A 17617-nucleotide genomic window follows, 5' to 3' on the forward strand; every position below is an offset into this window, starting at 1 on the left:
GTCAAATTGAAAAGAAATTCCTATTGTGGAAAATGTAAATGCAGTCGACAAGATACGTTGCTTTTCCTCAAAAACATGCAGAATACGTGCCAAAATGAAATGCAATACCATTATTACATTACATTTCACTTAACTATACACAATAACTTACATTTTCAAATCAAAATGCTTAATGTGTGTCAGAACTGCACTTAAAATGCACTCGGCTCCACTGTATTGTAATCCACTATGTGTCACTGCTGCAAACGTTCAAAAGCAAATCACATAGCATAGGATTGCATTTACTATCCAATCAGAAGCCACTGCTGAAATTTGGGCGGGGCTGTAAAACCAGTCAGAAGCGAGCACTCATAGCTGTACTTTAAACCAGAGAAAATGTTGCACCGGTCTGGAAGCTATCTGAGCCCAGGTTTGTGTGGTGGTGGTGTAGATGTTCTTGGTTGATTTTTTTAATGTGATGTTTCCCCTAAACTGAGTTTAAATCTGACTGGTTTCCCAACCACGCCCAAAGTTCAGCAGTGGGTTTTGATAGGACAGTGATTACATTTCATTTTTACACAAATACTGCATGGCTCCTAGACAAAATGCAGTCCTGTGCACTGTGATTTGCTTTTGAACATTCTCAGCGTCACCAGGGTTCGCGCACCAATTCAAAAGTCAAATTTAATGCTTTTAAAGATCTTTTTAAGACCTCAATAGATATAATTTAAGACCCAAAAATGTAGTCATAATTTGTAATGTTAGCTAACTCGCCGCTAATGTTAGCTAGCTCTCCGCTTAACCTGTTTTTCTCCCTGGTAATGTTAGCAAGTTCATCGCTAATGTTAGCTCTCTCCCCACTAATTTTAGCTAGCTCACTGCTAATGTAAAATAGCTCTCTGCTTACCTTAGTTCTCTCCCCGCTAATGTTAGCTAGCTCTACACTGTTAGCTAGCTCTCCTCTTAACTTGTTTCTCTCCCTGCTAATGTTAGCTCTCTCCCCACTAATGTTAGATAGCTCTCCACTGTTAGCTAGCTCTCTGCTTAACCTGTTTTTCTCCCTGGTAATGTTAGCCAGTTCGCCGCTAATGTTAGTTAACTCTCCACTTAACTTAGCTCTCTCCCCACTAATTTTAGCTAGCTCACTTCTAATGTTAAATAGGTCTCTGCTTACCTTAGTTCTCTCCCTGCTAATGTTAGATAGCTCTCCACTGTTAGCTAGCTCTCTGCTTAACCTGTTTTTCTCCCTGCTAATGTTAGCTATTTCATCGTTAATGTTAGCTAACTTGCAGCTAATGTTAGTTAACTTTTCACTTAACTTAGCTCTCTCCACACTAATTTTAGCTAGCTCGCTGCTAATGTTAAATAGGTCTCTGCTTACCTTAGTTCTCTCCCCAGTAATGTTAGCTAGCTCTCCACTGTTAGCTAGCTCTCCGCTTAACTTGTTTCTCTCCCTGCTAATGTTATCTATTTCTCCGCTAATTTTAGCTAGCTCGCCGCTAATGTTAGATAACTCTCTGCTTACCTTAGTTCTCTCCCTACTAATCTTAGCTAGCTCTCCACTGTTACCTAGCTCTCTGTTTTTCTACCTGGTAATGTTAGTAGCTAGTTCACCGCTACTGTTAGTTAACTCTCCAGTTAACTTAGCTCTCTCCCCACTAATTTTAGCTAGCTCGCTGCTAATGTTAGATAGCTCTCTGCTTACCTTAGTTCTCTCCCCAGTAAAGTAGTTAGCTTGCTGCTAAAGTTAGTATGTTTTCCGCTGGCATTAATTTGACATTTGAAAAAATTTAATACCTACAGCAAATTTACAGTAAATTTAAGACAATTTAAGACCTTAATTACCTGGATTTTAATTCAAGACATTTTAAACCTTTTCAAGAACCCACGAGAACTCTGGCCACACAGTAAAATACAATGCAGTTGAGCAGATTGCATTTTTAGTAACTTTGTGTGTAATTCTGACACAAATTCAGCATTTGGTTTTGAAAATGTAAATTCTTATGTATTGTTTTTAATCCATTGTGCTGGTTTTTAGTTTAAATTGGTTTCTGTAATGAAAAACAAGCTTTTATTTATTTAAGAAAACTTTAAATTTGCATTACAGTGTTTAAAAACCTCTAAAAATTCTTGGCTTGTGATTGCTTTTGACCTGGACTACAAGCACATCCTAACAGTGGGTGATTAAACACGGTACAGACAGTGATTGGAGGTCAGTATTTAGCTACTCAGACCTTTATCCGCATGCCCTCACACACTGACGTTAGCACATTAACCAAGGTTAATTGGTCCTGGCACCGCTGGTGGCAGACTTGGCTGTGCTCCATGACTGAACACTAACACTGTAAGAAGGAGGTGAAGTCCAGCAGCATCGACTTCCTGTCACCAAATTTAGAGCTGGGCAATACAGACAAGATACATGGACTGGAATTAAAGTCAGAACTGACTGTTAACTGTTTAAAAAAAAAACAGATATAACAGCAGGAATCCACTGTTTTTACAATAATTACAGTAATGTGGCAAGCAGGGGATAATGGCACAATGGACAATAGAGGGCCCTTTGCTTGAACACAGCAGTAAAAACAAAGGATTATTGCAGCTATTTCTGGGACAATATATGTTTTTTTTTTTTTATTATTATGACAGGTCTCATCACTTACATGAAATTAAAGAAACTATCTTTATTGTAACCAAAATTTAGTTTAACCAAAATAAACAAGGGCTACACAACATATAACTTTATCATTGATATTGAAATCCATATACACAATAATTATTAGATTAAGAGACTTCAGTTTCTGAATCAGTTTCTCTGATTTTGCTATTTATAGGTATATTTTTAATATGTTTTATGAGTAAAATGAACATTGTTTTTTATTCTATAAACTACAGAAAACATTTCTCCCAAATTCCAAATAAAAATATTGTCATTTAGAGCAATTATTTGCAGAAAATGACTAAAATAATTTTTTTTAAAAAGATGCGCTTTCAGACCTCAAATAATGCAAATAAAACAAGTTCATATTTATAAAGTTTTAAGAGTTCAGAAATCAATATTTGGTGGAATAACACTGTTTTTTAATTACAGTTTTCATGCATCTTGGCATGTTCTCCTCCACCAGTCTTACACACTGCTTTTGGATAACTTTATGCCTTTACTCCTGGTGCAAAAATTCAAGCAGTTCAGTTTGGTTTGATGGCTTGTGATCCTCCATCTTCCTCTTGATTATATTCTAGAGGTATATCTTTCTGAGGCATCTGCTGTTGTCTGTGCTGCTGTAGCACTGCAAATTATCTTATCTTATATGCTCAATAAACACATTGCAGGACATGTAAAGTTTGGTGCAATATTAAATGAATATTTTTAAGTTTGATATAGAGAAAAATGTATGGTGTTCTCATTTGACTTGACAATATCTATCAGGTTAAATCTACCCAGTACCATATCATTGATAAACAGGCTGTAACATATCATGACATGTTGTATCATGAACTGATCAGCAACAGACATTTTTTTTTTATTCAATTTATTGAATGTGTTTTTTTGTATTTTTCCAACATCATGCAACCTGTCAAAATGCTCACAGTAAAAAAAACATTGATCTGACTGTTATAGGTCTTGGGTCACAGTATTAAAAAAGCCAGTAAGTCCTTAACAATTAAAAATGATATGTTGCATAAGCTAGAATATAATAGTAATCCTAAATCAAACTGAAGATAAAAGAACTCTGCACAATAAACCTCAACGATAAGCACATAAACCCCAGCTGTCTCAATCTATGGATTACATCCCTGGAGGACAGTACGGCTCACGACTGCGCTGAAAGAATGCACTGAACATGAACTCCTGATGAAATAGCTCTGTCTACAGGCCTCCAGCACCGCTAACAGCATCCATTTAAACACCATCCTTTAAGCTGCACTCGACACATTTCTGATGGTCTTAGCCGGGCTTTATGCAGTTGGCCATGCTGCTATATAAACACTAAAACCATCAATTTCATGCCCAGCCTCTGAAACGCCTCCAAGCGGCTTCAAAGGCTTCAAACGAGGAACGCTCATGCCTCATTAATGAGGAACTCAACCCAAAGTTTCGACCGTTCTCTGGGTTTTCGGTGGGGGAAACGCTTCTAGCATCAGAAACTTTATGGGTGGTATTTTTGCTAAAATGCAGATGGGGATGTGCCTCAGGTGAAGAATACTGGATTATTGAGACATTATCAGCTAATTAAAGAGTCTGAATTATGCTATCAATTTGATGCAATAGTTCTATCACTAAAATTAGTAAACAGTGTGAGAAGTTTAAACTAAAAAGTTGGCACCACAGGTCTAATGAATTATGGAAGTCTGGATTAAGGATGATGTGTTACATTGTACATTAGAGGTGTCTCATATTGTATTGTTTGCAATAATATCATCGAGATTTGGAAAATAAAAAAGAAAGAAATATGGTGTAGGGGTGTGCATTATGTCCCTAAAATAATATCTGGATATTTCATGTTTTTTTACTCTTGGCGATATTACAAAACACTGAATAAAAAAAAAAATCTAAATGCACTACTGCAACAAAATGAAAATTAAATTTTATTATTGCATACGACTTGATACAGCACAATCCTAACTAAGATACAAAAAATAGAAAATAATACAAGAATTTTATCAGATTTGTAACAGAAGTCAATGATCCAGAATGTCATGATGCTAATAATACACTCCATATATCTTCATATATCCAGAATTAAAGTAAAATAAAAGATGTGTGTGTCTAGTTGATAAATAATAGACAATAAGAACATTGTGAATTTTTCTTTTGCTAAAAACAGCAAAAAAGTAGTACCCTGATGTGATAAGTAGGGGTGGGTGATATGCCACATTCTGACCTTAAATGAGAAATTCTATGTAAAATGGACAGTGGCCCACCTCTCTTCACCCCAGCATTCTAAAATACAGCGCTTTTAGCCGATGCTCCCAACAGGTTTACAATGCTATTGATAGGGGCATAGAGCTCCCCATGCAAATAAATCACTATTTTTACACCATCAACAAGCTCAAAGTAGCTTCACACTTCATTGGTAAAATTCCAAGATGAATCAGAGGGCATATCCCAATATAATCACGATACGCTGCCCACTAAAGCTCACTGATACCCCCAAACATGCCAATACCAGGAATTATGGATTTATTGGTGTTAGCTTTAAATGTCTAGTTGTGGTCTCAAATATGAATGAATACCATGTGAGCTGTTTTTTGTGAAAAAAAAAAATGCTCCGGTGTTTCTGTATAGCCCTGCTTTAGATCACTGAATTAGAGGTCTCTGAAAAAAATACAGGTTTTGGGTTCTTGCTCATGAATATTCGTACATGCAAACATATCGCCTCTGATTGGCTAACAGCACTGCAGCAGAGAACACCTACCGAATTGTGCTACTTTGTCAAACCGTGCTTCCCCAGTGTATATTTAAGGTCTTGGTAAAACGCAGAATCAACCGGAGATCCGATTTAAACCTATAGTTATTTACACAGGATAGCTAACGTTAACTAGCTGCTGTAAACAGAAGCTGTAAACAGTAAACAGAGGCTGTTAGCTTGTCCTTAGTTAATGAGACAGTGTCGGCTCTGATCCAGATCGGGTTTAGCTCCGCCTGTGGGTGGCCCTGAGCTTCAGCAGTGACTTTAGAGTGTCTATGTTTCAATAAAATATTGATATTTGACGGCACGTATTGATAATGTATCGCAAAACAAAAAATAATATACAATATATTCCAATACTTATATTTGGTCCCACTTCTAATCCTGATACTCAGGATGCATAAAGCGACCAGGTGTAAACAGGTACAAAGAATGGTTAACTTGGTTTTGGACAACAATTAATAAATGCATTTTTAGACTTCAAGTAAGCCTTGTTCAGGATTAATTGATTTAAATTACATACAATTGGTGTTTGACCATTAAATTAACCCGATTTGCACAAGTAAATACCCCATTTAGTCTAGTCTTAGCTTAAATTTGGGTCTCGGTTGTCCTTTATCTTTATCTTGAGCCTGTAAGAAAGAATGAACAGTACAGTTTTTTCTGATTAAATGGTGCTCAGCAGTTCAAACCAGAACATATATTTCCTCAGACCAACTTTATCTTTAATCTTAATTTTGTACTCAAGCTGCCTCCAGTTTCGGCAGGCAGGAGAGTTTAAATTTAACCATTTGGTGTTTTTAAAGAAAGCGCTGTGTCTAATTAAAGCACTGAGACATATTTTAGCTGTAAGTCACTCTTCAGATCTTTAGATCCGTAATATCACACCTAAAACCCAAAGCCAAGAAACACAGCTAAATCCAACTGCCAGCTGCCAACTGCCAGCATTTCGAATTCCACCTTGAAAAACAGTCGAACTCTTGAAAAGATGTGTTTTTTCTAAAGTTAAGCAGGATGTGAAATCACTGCCTTTCAACCCGGGCTTCCTGTGTGGTTATCCTGACAGCATTTAGACTGAATGTCAAGAATGCAGTCACCCAGCTGGCCAACGTTCAAAACTAGACAGGAAATTCAAAGTGCACGCACACACTGCATAGACCGGAATCATCTCTCAACACACATCGCTTCAGTACTAGACCTGTCAGATTATCAGATTTACTTTTATATGATATATTGTGCCAAAATATACTGAGAAAAACATTACTATTGCCAATTTAAGAACATTTATTTCCTTGATATAATGATAGAATGATAGTATACTAATAAAGTTACTCACTTTTAGAGAGAAATGAAGTTTTAATTATTAAGAAAAACAGTTTAAACCAAGTTAATACACCAGCCCACGCTCATTAAAAATAATAGCAAATACTGAGATTCCAACTGTGCAATATGACTTTATTTTTATGATTAATGCTGGGTGGGGGTCACCTAAGTAAACAAAACTGTACTAAAAAAAATAATAATAATAAAAAAAAAACTTTTTCTTTCCAAGTCTAATGAGCACTGGATATTAATCTACACAAATTTTTCTCCTGAAAACTGTTTAGTTGGGTGAGTAGCGGCCTCAGTTAGCAGCGCTAGCCAGCCCCAGTTAGCGCTAGTAAATGCTGCGTGACAGCACTAGACCGCTATCAGCTAGCAGTTCATCAAATGTAGCTTGTTTTAACACGGCAAACACACAGAATACAGTCCAATATACTCACCTATGAACTGTAAAAAAGCTAGCACTGTAGTTAGCGGATAATGCTAATGCTGCTGCACCCAGCCTTAGTGCTGGGGAAACTTCACTAAAACTCCTGTATAACGCTGTACTTCAGCGGAGTGGCTTTACTGCTCTTTACAACTTGACTGGTAAAATTCATACATAAGGTGCACCAGTTTACTGTAAGTGCGCAAAATCTTAGTATAATAAAAAAAAAAAAAAGAAAACGTTTGCTTTTTATCCAATCAGAACAATGGGACCTAACAACAACACAAAAGGACACTAAATGATGCACTGTCTAACTCCAATCTTCACATGTAAACTAATAACTAAAAGTCAATTATTTGTGTCTTTGTAAATCAATACAGTGTTACAAAAAATACTATACAATACTTCAACATTAATATTTATATTTTATCTTACACCATTACACTGAACTTTTTAGAGGGTCATGCCTTCAGAAACCAAACCATGTCCACACAATTTTCCCACTTTTCCAGACAACACCGCAAATTCGTTCCACCTCATGTACCACATGTGATGAAAATGACAATAAAATCTCATTGAATCTTTGAACAAATGACTGCATACATACTATTCTAGAATTAAATTGTTCACAGATGGCACAGAGGGACGTTTGGCAGTCAACACATTAACATACTGTTATTTTTTATAATTGTGAACTTGAATAGAGTACTGTATTGTTTGCACTATATGGCCCAGCAGATTATAAGGCGCACTGAACATCAATGAACGTCTATTTTCTGGTCTATTTTCATAAATAAGGCATATTTTTATCTACACAGATTTCTATTCTGAAAACTGTTTATAGTAAAGCACTTCCGTTTATTTACAGTAAGCTTAGATTTGCAGATTTAGATTAGAGGCTAACCGCTAATGCCGCCTAACTGCCGCCCGACAGAGGAACTGAGGAACCGTGAGTGTTATGTAGCACGTAGCTTGTTTTAACATGGTAAACATGCAGACTACACCAAATGGCTAGCGCTTAGTGGGCAATGCTAATACTGCTTCAGCAGCGCTAGTCGGGGTTAGCAGCAGACTACAGGCCGAGAATACTCACCTCTGAACAACCAAATGGCTAGCGCTTAGCAGGTAATGCTAATACTGCTGGAGAACTAAACTGAAACTCCACTAGAACACTTTACTTCAGCAGAGTGGCTTTAATTTTCTTAATACCTGACTGGTAGAAGTCCTACATAAGTCTCACTGATGATTTTTGGGAAAATTTAAGTATTTTAAGTGCTCCTTATAGTGCAAAAAATACAAAAGTTCCAAATAGATCAATATTTATGATACAAAGCCCAGTTCAAACAATCGACAAGTCAATAAATTGAAAGGCAAATTCATTCCAAAGATAAATCGGACATTTAAAACTAAATTTGGGATGTGTATAAAAAATAAAAAGATGTTTTATTATCTTACCCACAACCATTAGCGTGAACTCGAAGCCGCGCTTTACGGACTTTCTGTAAACTTGGTTGGGGAGGCTCGCAAAGCCCACATATCCCTCCAGATTCTTCTGTTGCTGCAGAAAAACAGAGAAACACAGACAAACACTTTTCATCAAGGGTTTTTTTTCTGATTCAGCTGATCTCACAGCTTTCAGCTGCATTAAAACAAGCAGAACAGCTCTGAACAAAAACCCCGGAGGCTATAAATTCTCTATCTGAGCACAGAGCAGATAAAATGTGTTCATGTTTACAATACTTGAGCAATTGTATCACATTCTTAAGGCCATGTGCTGCGTTCAGAGTTTAAGGCCTGATACTTACTGCTATTTATTTCAATCCCGGCCGCGTCCGGTACAGGCCGATGGTGGTGTGGTGAAACCCAGCAGGCAGAAAGTGTTGGTTAGCATGTCCCACGGTCCGGAATGCAATGTTTTTCCACAGGAAGAAAAGAAACACAGAAACGAGAGAGAAATATTAGCGCCACAGCGGCATGACTCACAAAATAAAACCAGACATGAGAGAAAACGACCGCAATAAATTACGATTAGAAGCTAACTAAATGGTAAACAAGCTGACATTAATCAGAAGTAGGCTAGTGACACGTTTACAGCCGTGCGGGAAGACATTTCCTCCTTCAAAGAAGATGCAGAAGATAAACACGTCGCTTCCTTTCCTTAGTAAATCACTATATTAGGCAAAATATGATCTAATATGCATTAATAGCTTTGCAACAACTACAGCACTCTAATCAAATCAATAAAATAAAACATATTTAAAAAACATGAAGTCATTCAGAATCTGGGTTTTGTGTAAAATGTTTAATTCTAGATAATCCAGAAGTGTGCCTAACTGCAAGTAATCAAACTTGTTCTTCTTAAGATGGAAGGTTTTATAGTGGATATTTAAATTTACATAAAAGAATGAATGTGAGAAATGTAAAATGTAATTATATTTATATTAGTATTGTCAATTAAAATACTGGTATATACTTGTATGCTTGAGGGGAGATAAAATCCCCTAAAAGATAAAATAAAGAGTACATGAGAAATTTGGAGAGAGAAAAAAAAAAACGTTATAAAAAAGGGCGTTTTTACACATGTAGTTGGTTTCTATGGTCTTGAGCAGTTGATGAGTTTTTTATTTAGGTCGTTTCTCTCTGTTTGGTTTGGTTTCACACAAGCATAAACCTAAACAGACCAAAATGTGCACCAATAAACCATGTGAGCACATTCTCTCCTCTGATTGGCCAGAGCTGTCTGGTGCGGGAACAAGAAAGTAAATATAGTAAGAAAATTCTGTGTTCCAGCTCGTATATCTGTGCAGTGTGAAGCACAGACTCTGTGTGAAGCACATTTACTGCTGTGCTTTTAAACACAGTATTTTCAATGGGACATGCAGCGCAGATGTAGTAAACGAAGTAGCAAGGCTGCGAGCAGTGAACTCTGCACATACTGTACTCTTAGTGTGTAAACAGCATGGAGCAGCAGAGACAGCATTTGTTCATAGCAGATATTATCTGGTATCTAATATATCAGATTAAACTGCACCTTATCAGCAGTTTAGCTCAATTAAAAAGAAGTATATTTGATATCTGGGTCGGATCGAGCCAGATCAGGTTCTTACCACAAGCGAACTGCTTAAAAATATATATATATAAATAAAAATTTCACTTTAAAAGCTTTTATTCACTGTTAGAAATGTATTAATGCTATGGCAGATCAATTTTTCACTCCTCTATGTGTAAAGCTGTTAAAGTCACTGCAGTGGATTTAAAGGTACTGAAAGAGGGATGGGTTCAGATGATACTCTACAGTAAAATCAGCAGGCGGTCACAAGGCACTGCTGACTGTTGCGCTCCACCTGCTTCCTTAATGTCAGCAGCATCATTTGTTCTGCATTCTAGTTCACATTATTCTCAGGAGACGCTCCCAGAAAACAACTTTCAACATTCACAAACTGATAGTACGGAAAATAACTACTTAGTTTTGGGTAATACAACCAAAACTACAACAATATGGGACATTAAAAAAATTTAGTGTAAATCACCCCATTCTCGAGAAACCAACCAATCAAAATGGTCTACAGTGATGAAGAACAAAATCAGTTTCCTGCTTCCTAAAGCTTCTTTACATGAGGTAGAATGTACAATGTGCAAATACGAAACAATAAGATAATATTGCTTATGGCTGGGACACAACATAACAGCTTGGAGCCTTTCAAAGTTTTGGACACACCTCTTCTCATTCAATGTGTTTTCTTTAAAAAGTAAAAAAAAAAAAAAAAAGTGTTAAACAAACCAGAATATGTTTTATACTTTAGATTCCTCTAAGAAGCACATTTATATCTGAGGACAGATCTGCACACTCTTGGTATTTTAGTCTTCATGAGGTAGAGTCACCTGGAATAGTTTAGTTTCTCAGAGTCTTCATGAGGTAGAGTCACCTGGAATAGTTTAGTTTTATCAGAGTCTTCATGAGGTAGAGTCACCTGGAATAGTTTAGTTTTATCAGAGTCTTCATGAGGTAGAATCACCTGGAATAGTTTAGTTTTATCAGAGTCTTCATGAGGTAGAATCACCTGGAATAGTTTAGTTTTCTCAGAGTCTTCATGAGGTAGAGTCACCTGGAATAGTTTAGTTTTATCAGAGTCTTCATGAGGTAGAGTCACCTGGAATAGTTTAGTTTATCAGAGTCTTCATGAGGTAGAGTCACCTGGAATAGTTTAGTTTTCTCAGAGTCTTCATGAGGTAGAGTCACCTGGAATAGTTTAGTTTTATCAGAGTCTTCATGAGGTAGAATCACCTGGAATAGTTTAGTTTTCTCAGAGTCTTCATGAGGTAGAGTCACCTGGAATAGTTTAGTTTTATCAGAGTCTTCATGAGGTAGAGTCACCTGGAATAGTTTAGTTTTATCAGAGTCTTCATGAGGTAGAGTCACCTGGAATAGTTTAGTTTTCTCAGAGTCTTCATGAGGTAGAGTCACCTGGAATAGTTTAGTTTTATCAGAGTCTTCATGAGGTAGAGTCACCTGGAATAGTTTAGTTTATCAGAGTCTTCATGAGGTAGAGTCACCTGGAATAGTTTAGTTTCTCAGAGTCTTCATGAGGTAGAGTCACCTGAAACAGTTTTCTCAAGAGTCGCTAGTAGTTGCTGCTTTTTCTTCACACTGTGAAGCTCCAGCTCAGTTGATCAGGTTAAGATCAGTGGATTTTGGAGGACAAACACCTTTTTACTGTTTATTATGCAATTTCGTATATGTCCCTTATTTGTTTTTATGTATTTAATATTAATATATCTACTTGGCAGAAAATAAAGAAAATAAAGAAAACAATGAATGAGAACGTTTGCAAATCTTTGGTACATACATATTTAACAACATTTGTTGTTAAATATGAATAATGTTTTGTATTATGTGAATATTAAATATTCTTATGTTGGCAATATTGGCTGTGGATGGAAAATGTGTTATTCATGGCTAAATATGTATGGGTACTAATACTCTGATATTAACATACTAGCACAATAGAGGAGTGCCATATCGTATCATGGTCAATAGGGGTAGGCACAATTTCTCTAAAATAATATCACAATATTTCATGGTATTTTCGTGATAACACTACTCTTGGTGATATGACAAAACACTGAATTAACAAAATTATTTTAAGAATATACTACTACAACAAAATTCAAATTAGATGTTATTATTGCTTACGATATGATTTGACACCCCCCTAACTGAGATATTAAAAAATACAAGACTTATATAAGATTTCTAACAGAAATCAATGATCCTGAATGTCACAATAATAATAATGCACTTAAATATCTCCATATATCCTGGACTAAATTAAAATAATTGATACTGGACAGATATAATCTGTCTCTAGTAGACATATCATGGGAAATAAGAACAGTGTGATTTTATCATTTGCTAAAAACAGAAAAAAAAGTAGTACCCTGATGTAGGCCTGTCACAAGGATTGAAATATTGATTTATCATACAATAAATGAACGTGACCTCAATCATTTTTGATAATCGTGATATTGAATATTGTGTTTATTTGTATGTTTGTTCATATATATATATAAAAAAAACAGTGAACAGTATTTTAGCCAGTTATGCTTCAATACATGTGACGTCATAACAAACACACAGTGTGGACTAAAGTAGGTGAAGAAGTAAGTATATCATTCTCTATTAACTAATTAGAATAAATTGTTATTTAAATTTTAGCTGTCTTTAAAAAGTGTACAATTACTGTTTTATGCTATTTTGTTATTCTATTATGCTATCATTATGTTAGTGGCAATTAATAGTCTTAAAATGACAAAAATATCAAGTATCGCAACATTTTTTGGGACAATATATCGTCCACAAAAAAATCTTATTGTGACAGGCCAACCCTGATAATTAGGGTTGGGTCATATGGCATGATATTTCAGGGTATACTATCATTCACAAATTCAAAAATGTTGCAGATATTATTGCATATGACATGATATGGCACACTCCTAAACCACATAACTAGAAATAAGTTTCATTTGATATCTCCTGTATGGTGTTGCATTAGCCCTAGGTTTACGTTCAACAATTAAAGCTTACTTTTACCTTTAAATCTGAGAATAATATAAACCTGAACACAGAAAAGGGGAAATGAAAGAAAATACAAAATTCCTCTGCTTCTCATTCACACACATGACTTACACACCTCACAACCACATGAGATGGGATGTGGTGTGTAAGTGTTGTGTAATAAAATGATGATAATGCTGACAGTTTACACTTATTTAACACTACACAACTATCTATTACAGCAATATTATCATTGCTGTTAATGAATATGGCCTATATCTAAGGTTATTTGCTAGTTACATTATATATTATTATAGTTATAGTAATTTAACGTTACTCCCTCATGTTCTCTATTTTCCGTTAATATGCTTTAATATATTAATATATATATATTAATCAGTAGTTTTAATATATATAACTACACTTTTGAGTGTTAAATGAAGCTAAACAAAACAAGCTAAACAAGGCAGAGGCTAGTTTTCCTTTGAATTTTTCGTTCCACCTTAAATGGTGTAGCCGTTACATTGCAGCGGCTGGAAGCGACTGTGGGCGCTGTACTGTAACCGCTGCACCATTTAAGGTGGAACGGAAAATTCAACAATTCGAACAAGATAGGCCCTAGCGCTGCTTCAAACGCCGCTACAGCTTACTACCACCGCTCATTTTGGCCCACACTGCCACAACACGAAGTAAAAACGTTAACCCAACGTTTAAACTCTATTAAACCCCTACATTAAGTTCATTCCGTTTTTTGGCTGCTATCACGTATCTAACGTTACACAGCGCAATGACACATGAGGGAAAAAATGCACAGGAAATGCCTCACTACGCTTACTCTCCGCCAAATCTGCCCCAAATCAGCCGAAAAACCATGAACCAGCTCCTCTGAACCTCAGACAACAAAACAGCGGAGATTAAACTGCAGATCCGCGCCGGTTTTACGTGTTTTAACAGCCGGAGCTCTTACCCATCTCGCCGCTCAGATCCGCTCCGAGTAACCGATCACAGCCCAGCCGACATTCCCCACGCACCACTTCCGCACCAGCCGCTACGCTGTCTGCGCAGAACGGGCCCGCCTGCGCGGGGGAGCCCGGCGCGAAGTGCGCATAGCGCGTTAGTGAATAGCCTACGCAAAGAATTTGAATCTCGCGATGCGCGGAGATAAAATCAGAAATATTCAGAGAGAGAGAGAGAGAGAGACTGAGAGAGAGACAGACACTGAGACAGATAGATTTACATTTATGTCATTTAGTTATCCTAATTGACATTAATACGTTATTTCTACTACATAGGAAGATCAATTTAGTGTTAAGAGTCTTGCCCAAGGTCTCTTATTGGTGAAGCACAGTATAGTCACCCAGATCAGGAATTGAACCCCAGTCTCCCACATGATGTGTGTTAACTTATTAGCAGGTAGTGGTGTTATCCACTGTGCCACACCAACCAATGAGATTGAGACACACGCACAGAGAGACAGAGAAAGCGAGAGAGAAAGTGAGAGAGAGAGTATATGAGAGACAGAGAGAGAGACACAGAGGGGTTTAAGCAAGGGAGAGATAGAGAGCGAGACACACGGAGAGAGACAGTAAAAGAGAGAGTGTATGAGAGAGAGAGAAAGAGAGACAGACAAAGAAAAACAGAGAGCGAGACAGACAGAGAGAGAAAAAACAGACAAAGAGATAGACAGTCAGAGAGAGAAAGAGAGTAGAAAAAAGAGAGAGAGAGACACACAGAGAGAGATTGACAGAGAGAAAGTGTATATAAAAGAGACATGAAGAGAGAGAGCAACAGACAGAAAGAGACACAGAGAGAGTATATGGGAGAGAGAAAGAAACAGAGAGTAAATGAGAGAGAGAAAGAGAGAGACAGAGACAAATGGAGAGAGACAGACATAAAGAGAAAGACAGAGAGCGATAGAATGAGGTTATATCATTCCTTCAACAGGTTGTGAATATGTGAGTGAATAAGGTGTGATGCCACAGAAGGGCATACAAGTGCTTTCCCCCACCCTGTAAAAAAAAAGCTACTTTTGGGTAGTGTACCTCCTGGTGAGATATCACAGACTGGTAGACATGCCTCTACCACACATTGAAAGACATTTTGCCCAGTTGAGTTGAGAGTAGCAACATGATCATTTTATTGCATTGCCCGCCATCTAGGCCATGTTTTAGTCAGCCAGTGTCACCAGATTATCTATACTATATATTAATTTGTTTGTACAATGTTAACTTTTGTAGAAACATAGGAGTTCGACAAGGTTCTTTGCCACGTGGTGCCATTCAGAAGGAAAGAAGAAAAAAGCAGGGAGGAAGGGAGGAAGAATGGAAAGAAGAGAAAGAATAGAGAGAAGATATTATTAAAATAAGAGAGAAACAAGAGAGAAGAGAGACTGCAACAAAGAGTAAGAGAGAAAGAAAGAGTGGGGATCAGAACAGAAAATGGGGGAAATAAAGATAAGGTGAATTAAACATAAAGAAAATAAAGAGAAACAAAGAAACAATGTAAATTAAAGTAACGGGTCTGTGTGTGAGTGAGAGAAAGGGTTTTAAAGTTTTAAAACATCAGAGAGTTTTTGAAATATTAATAATGTTTTGATCAGTTTTAAGCTTACGTTAAACATTCAGCAGAACCATCATCACAGTTTTAATCAGTCTGATATCAGACCAGTTTCTGTAGCTGGGGATTGATATTGATTACCTCTGATCCTTTCTGTTCAAAATTCATCCCTCCCTTATCTCCTTTCTCTGTCATTTAAATAATAAAATACTATAAAGAAAAACACATCAGACCTCAACACATTCTGGGTTGGATTATAATGTCAGTGAGACATTTCCATTGGCACCAGTCTTCTGGCTGTATCTCAGTATAACATACCGGTACATAATGACTCGACACACTTTTCGTCTTTTTATATTTTTAAAATGTTACTAATTTATGTAGACATGTCCTGTACAGCATTATTTAAAATATCAACTTATTTTTCACAATATGTTCCCAATGATTGCTTGCTTCCTTGAAAATATATTTAAATGTGAAATGAAAATAAAAAAATGTATATAAAAACGATTTGACAGTTTCTATATAATATGTATATTTGTTGAAATAAAAAAATATTTTGAGCAACAATTTCTGGTTGTTTATAGCTTTAATATCAGAAATACATTTCTAATTAAGATTAATTTTATATTGAACACGAAAAAAAAATCAAATTTTACACTAATTAAAGAGGACTGTCCTTAATAAGTGTTTGTTTATTTAGATATTTGAGTTACGCTTTACAACGCCAAAAAATAAAATCATAATAATATGTAAAAAAAAAAAAAAAGATTAGTATCTGTCAAGTAGTTACAGAAACCTTTTCCTTGTTGACGGGATTTTTATTTCTGTAAATAATGAATTGAAATCTAGAAAAGAAAAAGTAATAATCCCCAAATTTAATTTAATTTTGGATATCTGAAACTGTTCATCTGCTTTATTTATTTGTTTTTTCAAATATGTTATTTAGTAAAACAGAGAAAAACAAGTATATTAAAAAAGTATTTTTTTCTTACTTACGAAAATATGCTTCTGTCGATTGCTAACTAGATTTAAAAACGTAAAAATAGATTTTATTTTCACATTTTACACTTTTTTACATTTTTAAATCTAGTTAGCAAACGTCTAGAAGCAACTCTAAAAGTTTATAACTACTCGACAGGTAAATGATTTTTATTTACATATTATTATTATTATTATTATTATTATTATTATTGCATTGTTAAAGCATGACTAAAAGATCAAAATAAGCAACGACAGAAGCATATTTTTGTAATGAAGAAAAAACAACTTTTTGATATACTTGTTTTTCTCTGTTTTACTAAATAACACATTAAGCTAAAATCAGATATTAAAGTACCTCAATTAAACTGTAAGAAAGTAAACAATTATGTGCTAAAATTAATCGAAATTAAGAAGATAACAACTTTTTTTTTACTAAACTTGTCTCTGTTTTACGCATTTTAAAAAAGATTAAAGCTAAATTTAGATGGAAACTGTTTCAGAAATCCACATTTAAATTAGAAGAAATTAAGCAATTATTTGGGGATTAATACGTATATTTTCTAAATTTCAATTAATTATTTACAGAAATAAAAGTCCTGTCAACAAGGAAAAGGTTTCTTTATTTTTTGAAGGAACTATAAAAAATATTTACTGCTTAATTTGACATTGGCATTAATAATAATAATAATAATAATAATAATAATAATAATAATAATAATAATAATAATTTGAAAAAAAAAAATACCGGTCGAGTGGCTTTAAGAAAAAAAGCATATAAATTTAGGACACTTTTATATCTAATTTTAGCTTTGTTTTTTTAACGCGTTATTTAGTAAAACAAAATAAAGAAAAAAATAAAATAAAGAATAACAAGTATACTAACAA

The 17617-nt window shown here is 35.4% G+C and overlaps 1 protein-coding gene across 1 annotated transcript in view; it reads right to left on the bottom strand.

Moving 5' to 3' along the window:
- Nucleotides 1-8734, bottom strand: part of septin7b (septin 7b) — a 36181-nt gene extending 27447 nt beyond the window's left edge. The window contains exon 1 of the mRNA XM_022679887.2: nucleotides 8593-8734. Coding sequence (XP_022535608.2) covers nucleotides 8593-8734 — 142 coding nt within the window. The remainder of the gene's footprint in view (nucleotides 1-8592) is intronic.
- Nucleotides 8735-17617: the final 8883 nt, after the last annotated feature.

Source organism: Astyanax mexicanus, chromosome 1 (genome assembly GCF_023375975.1).
Source record: "Astyanax mexicanus isolate ESR-SI-001 chromosome 1, AstMex3_surface, whole genome shotgun sequence".
NCBI lineage: Eukaryota > Metazoa > Chordata > Actinopteri > Characiformes > Acestrorhamphidae > Astyanax > Astyanax mexicanus.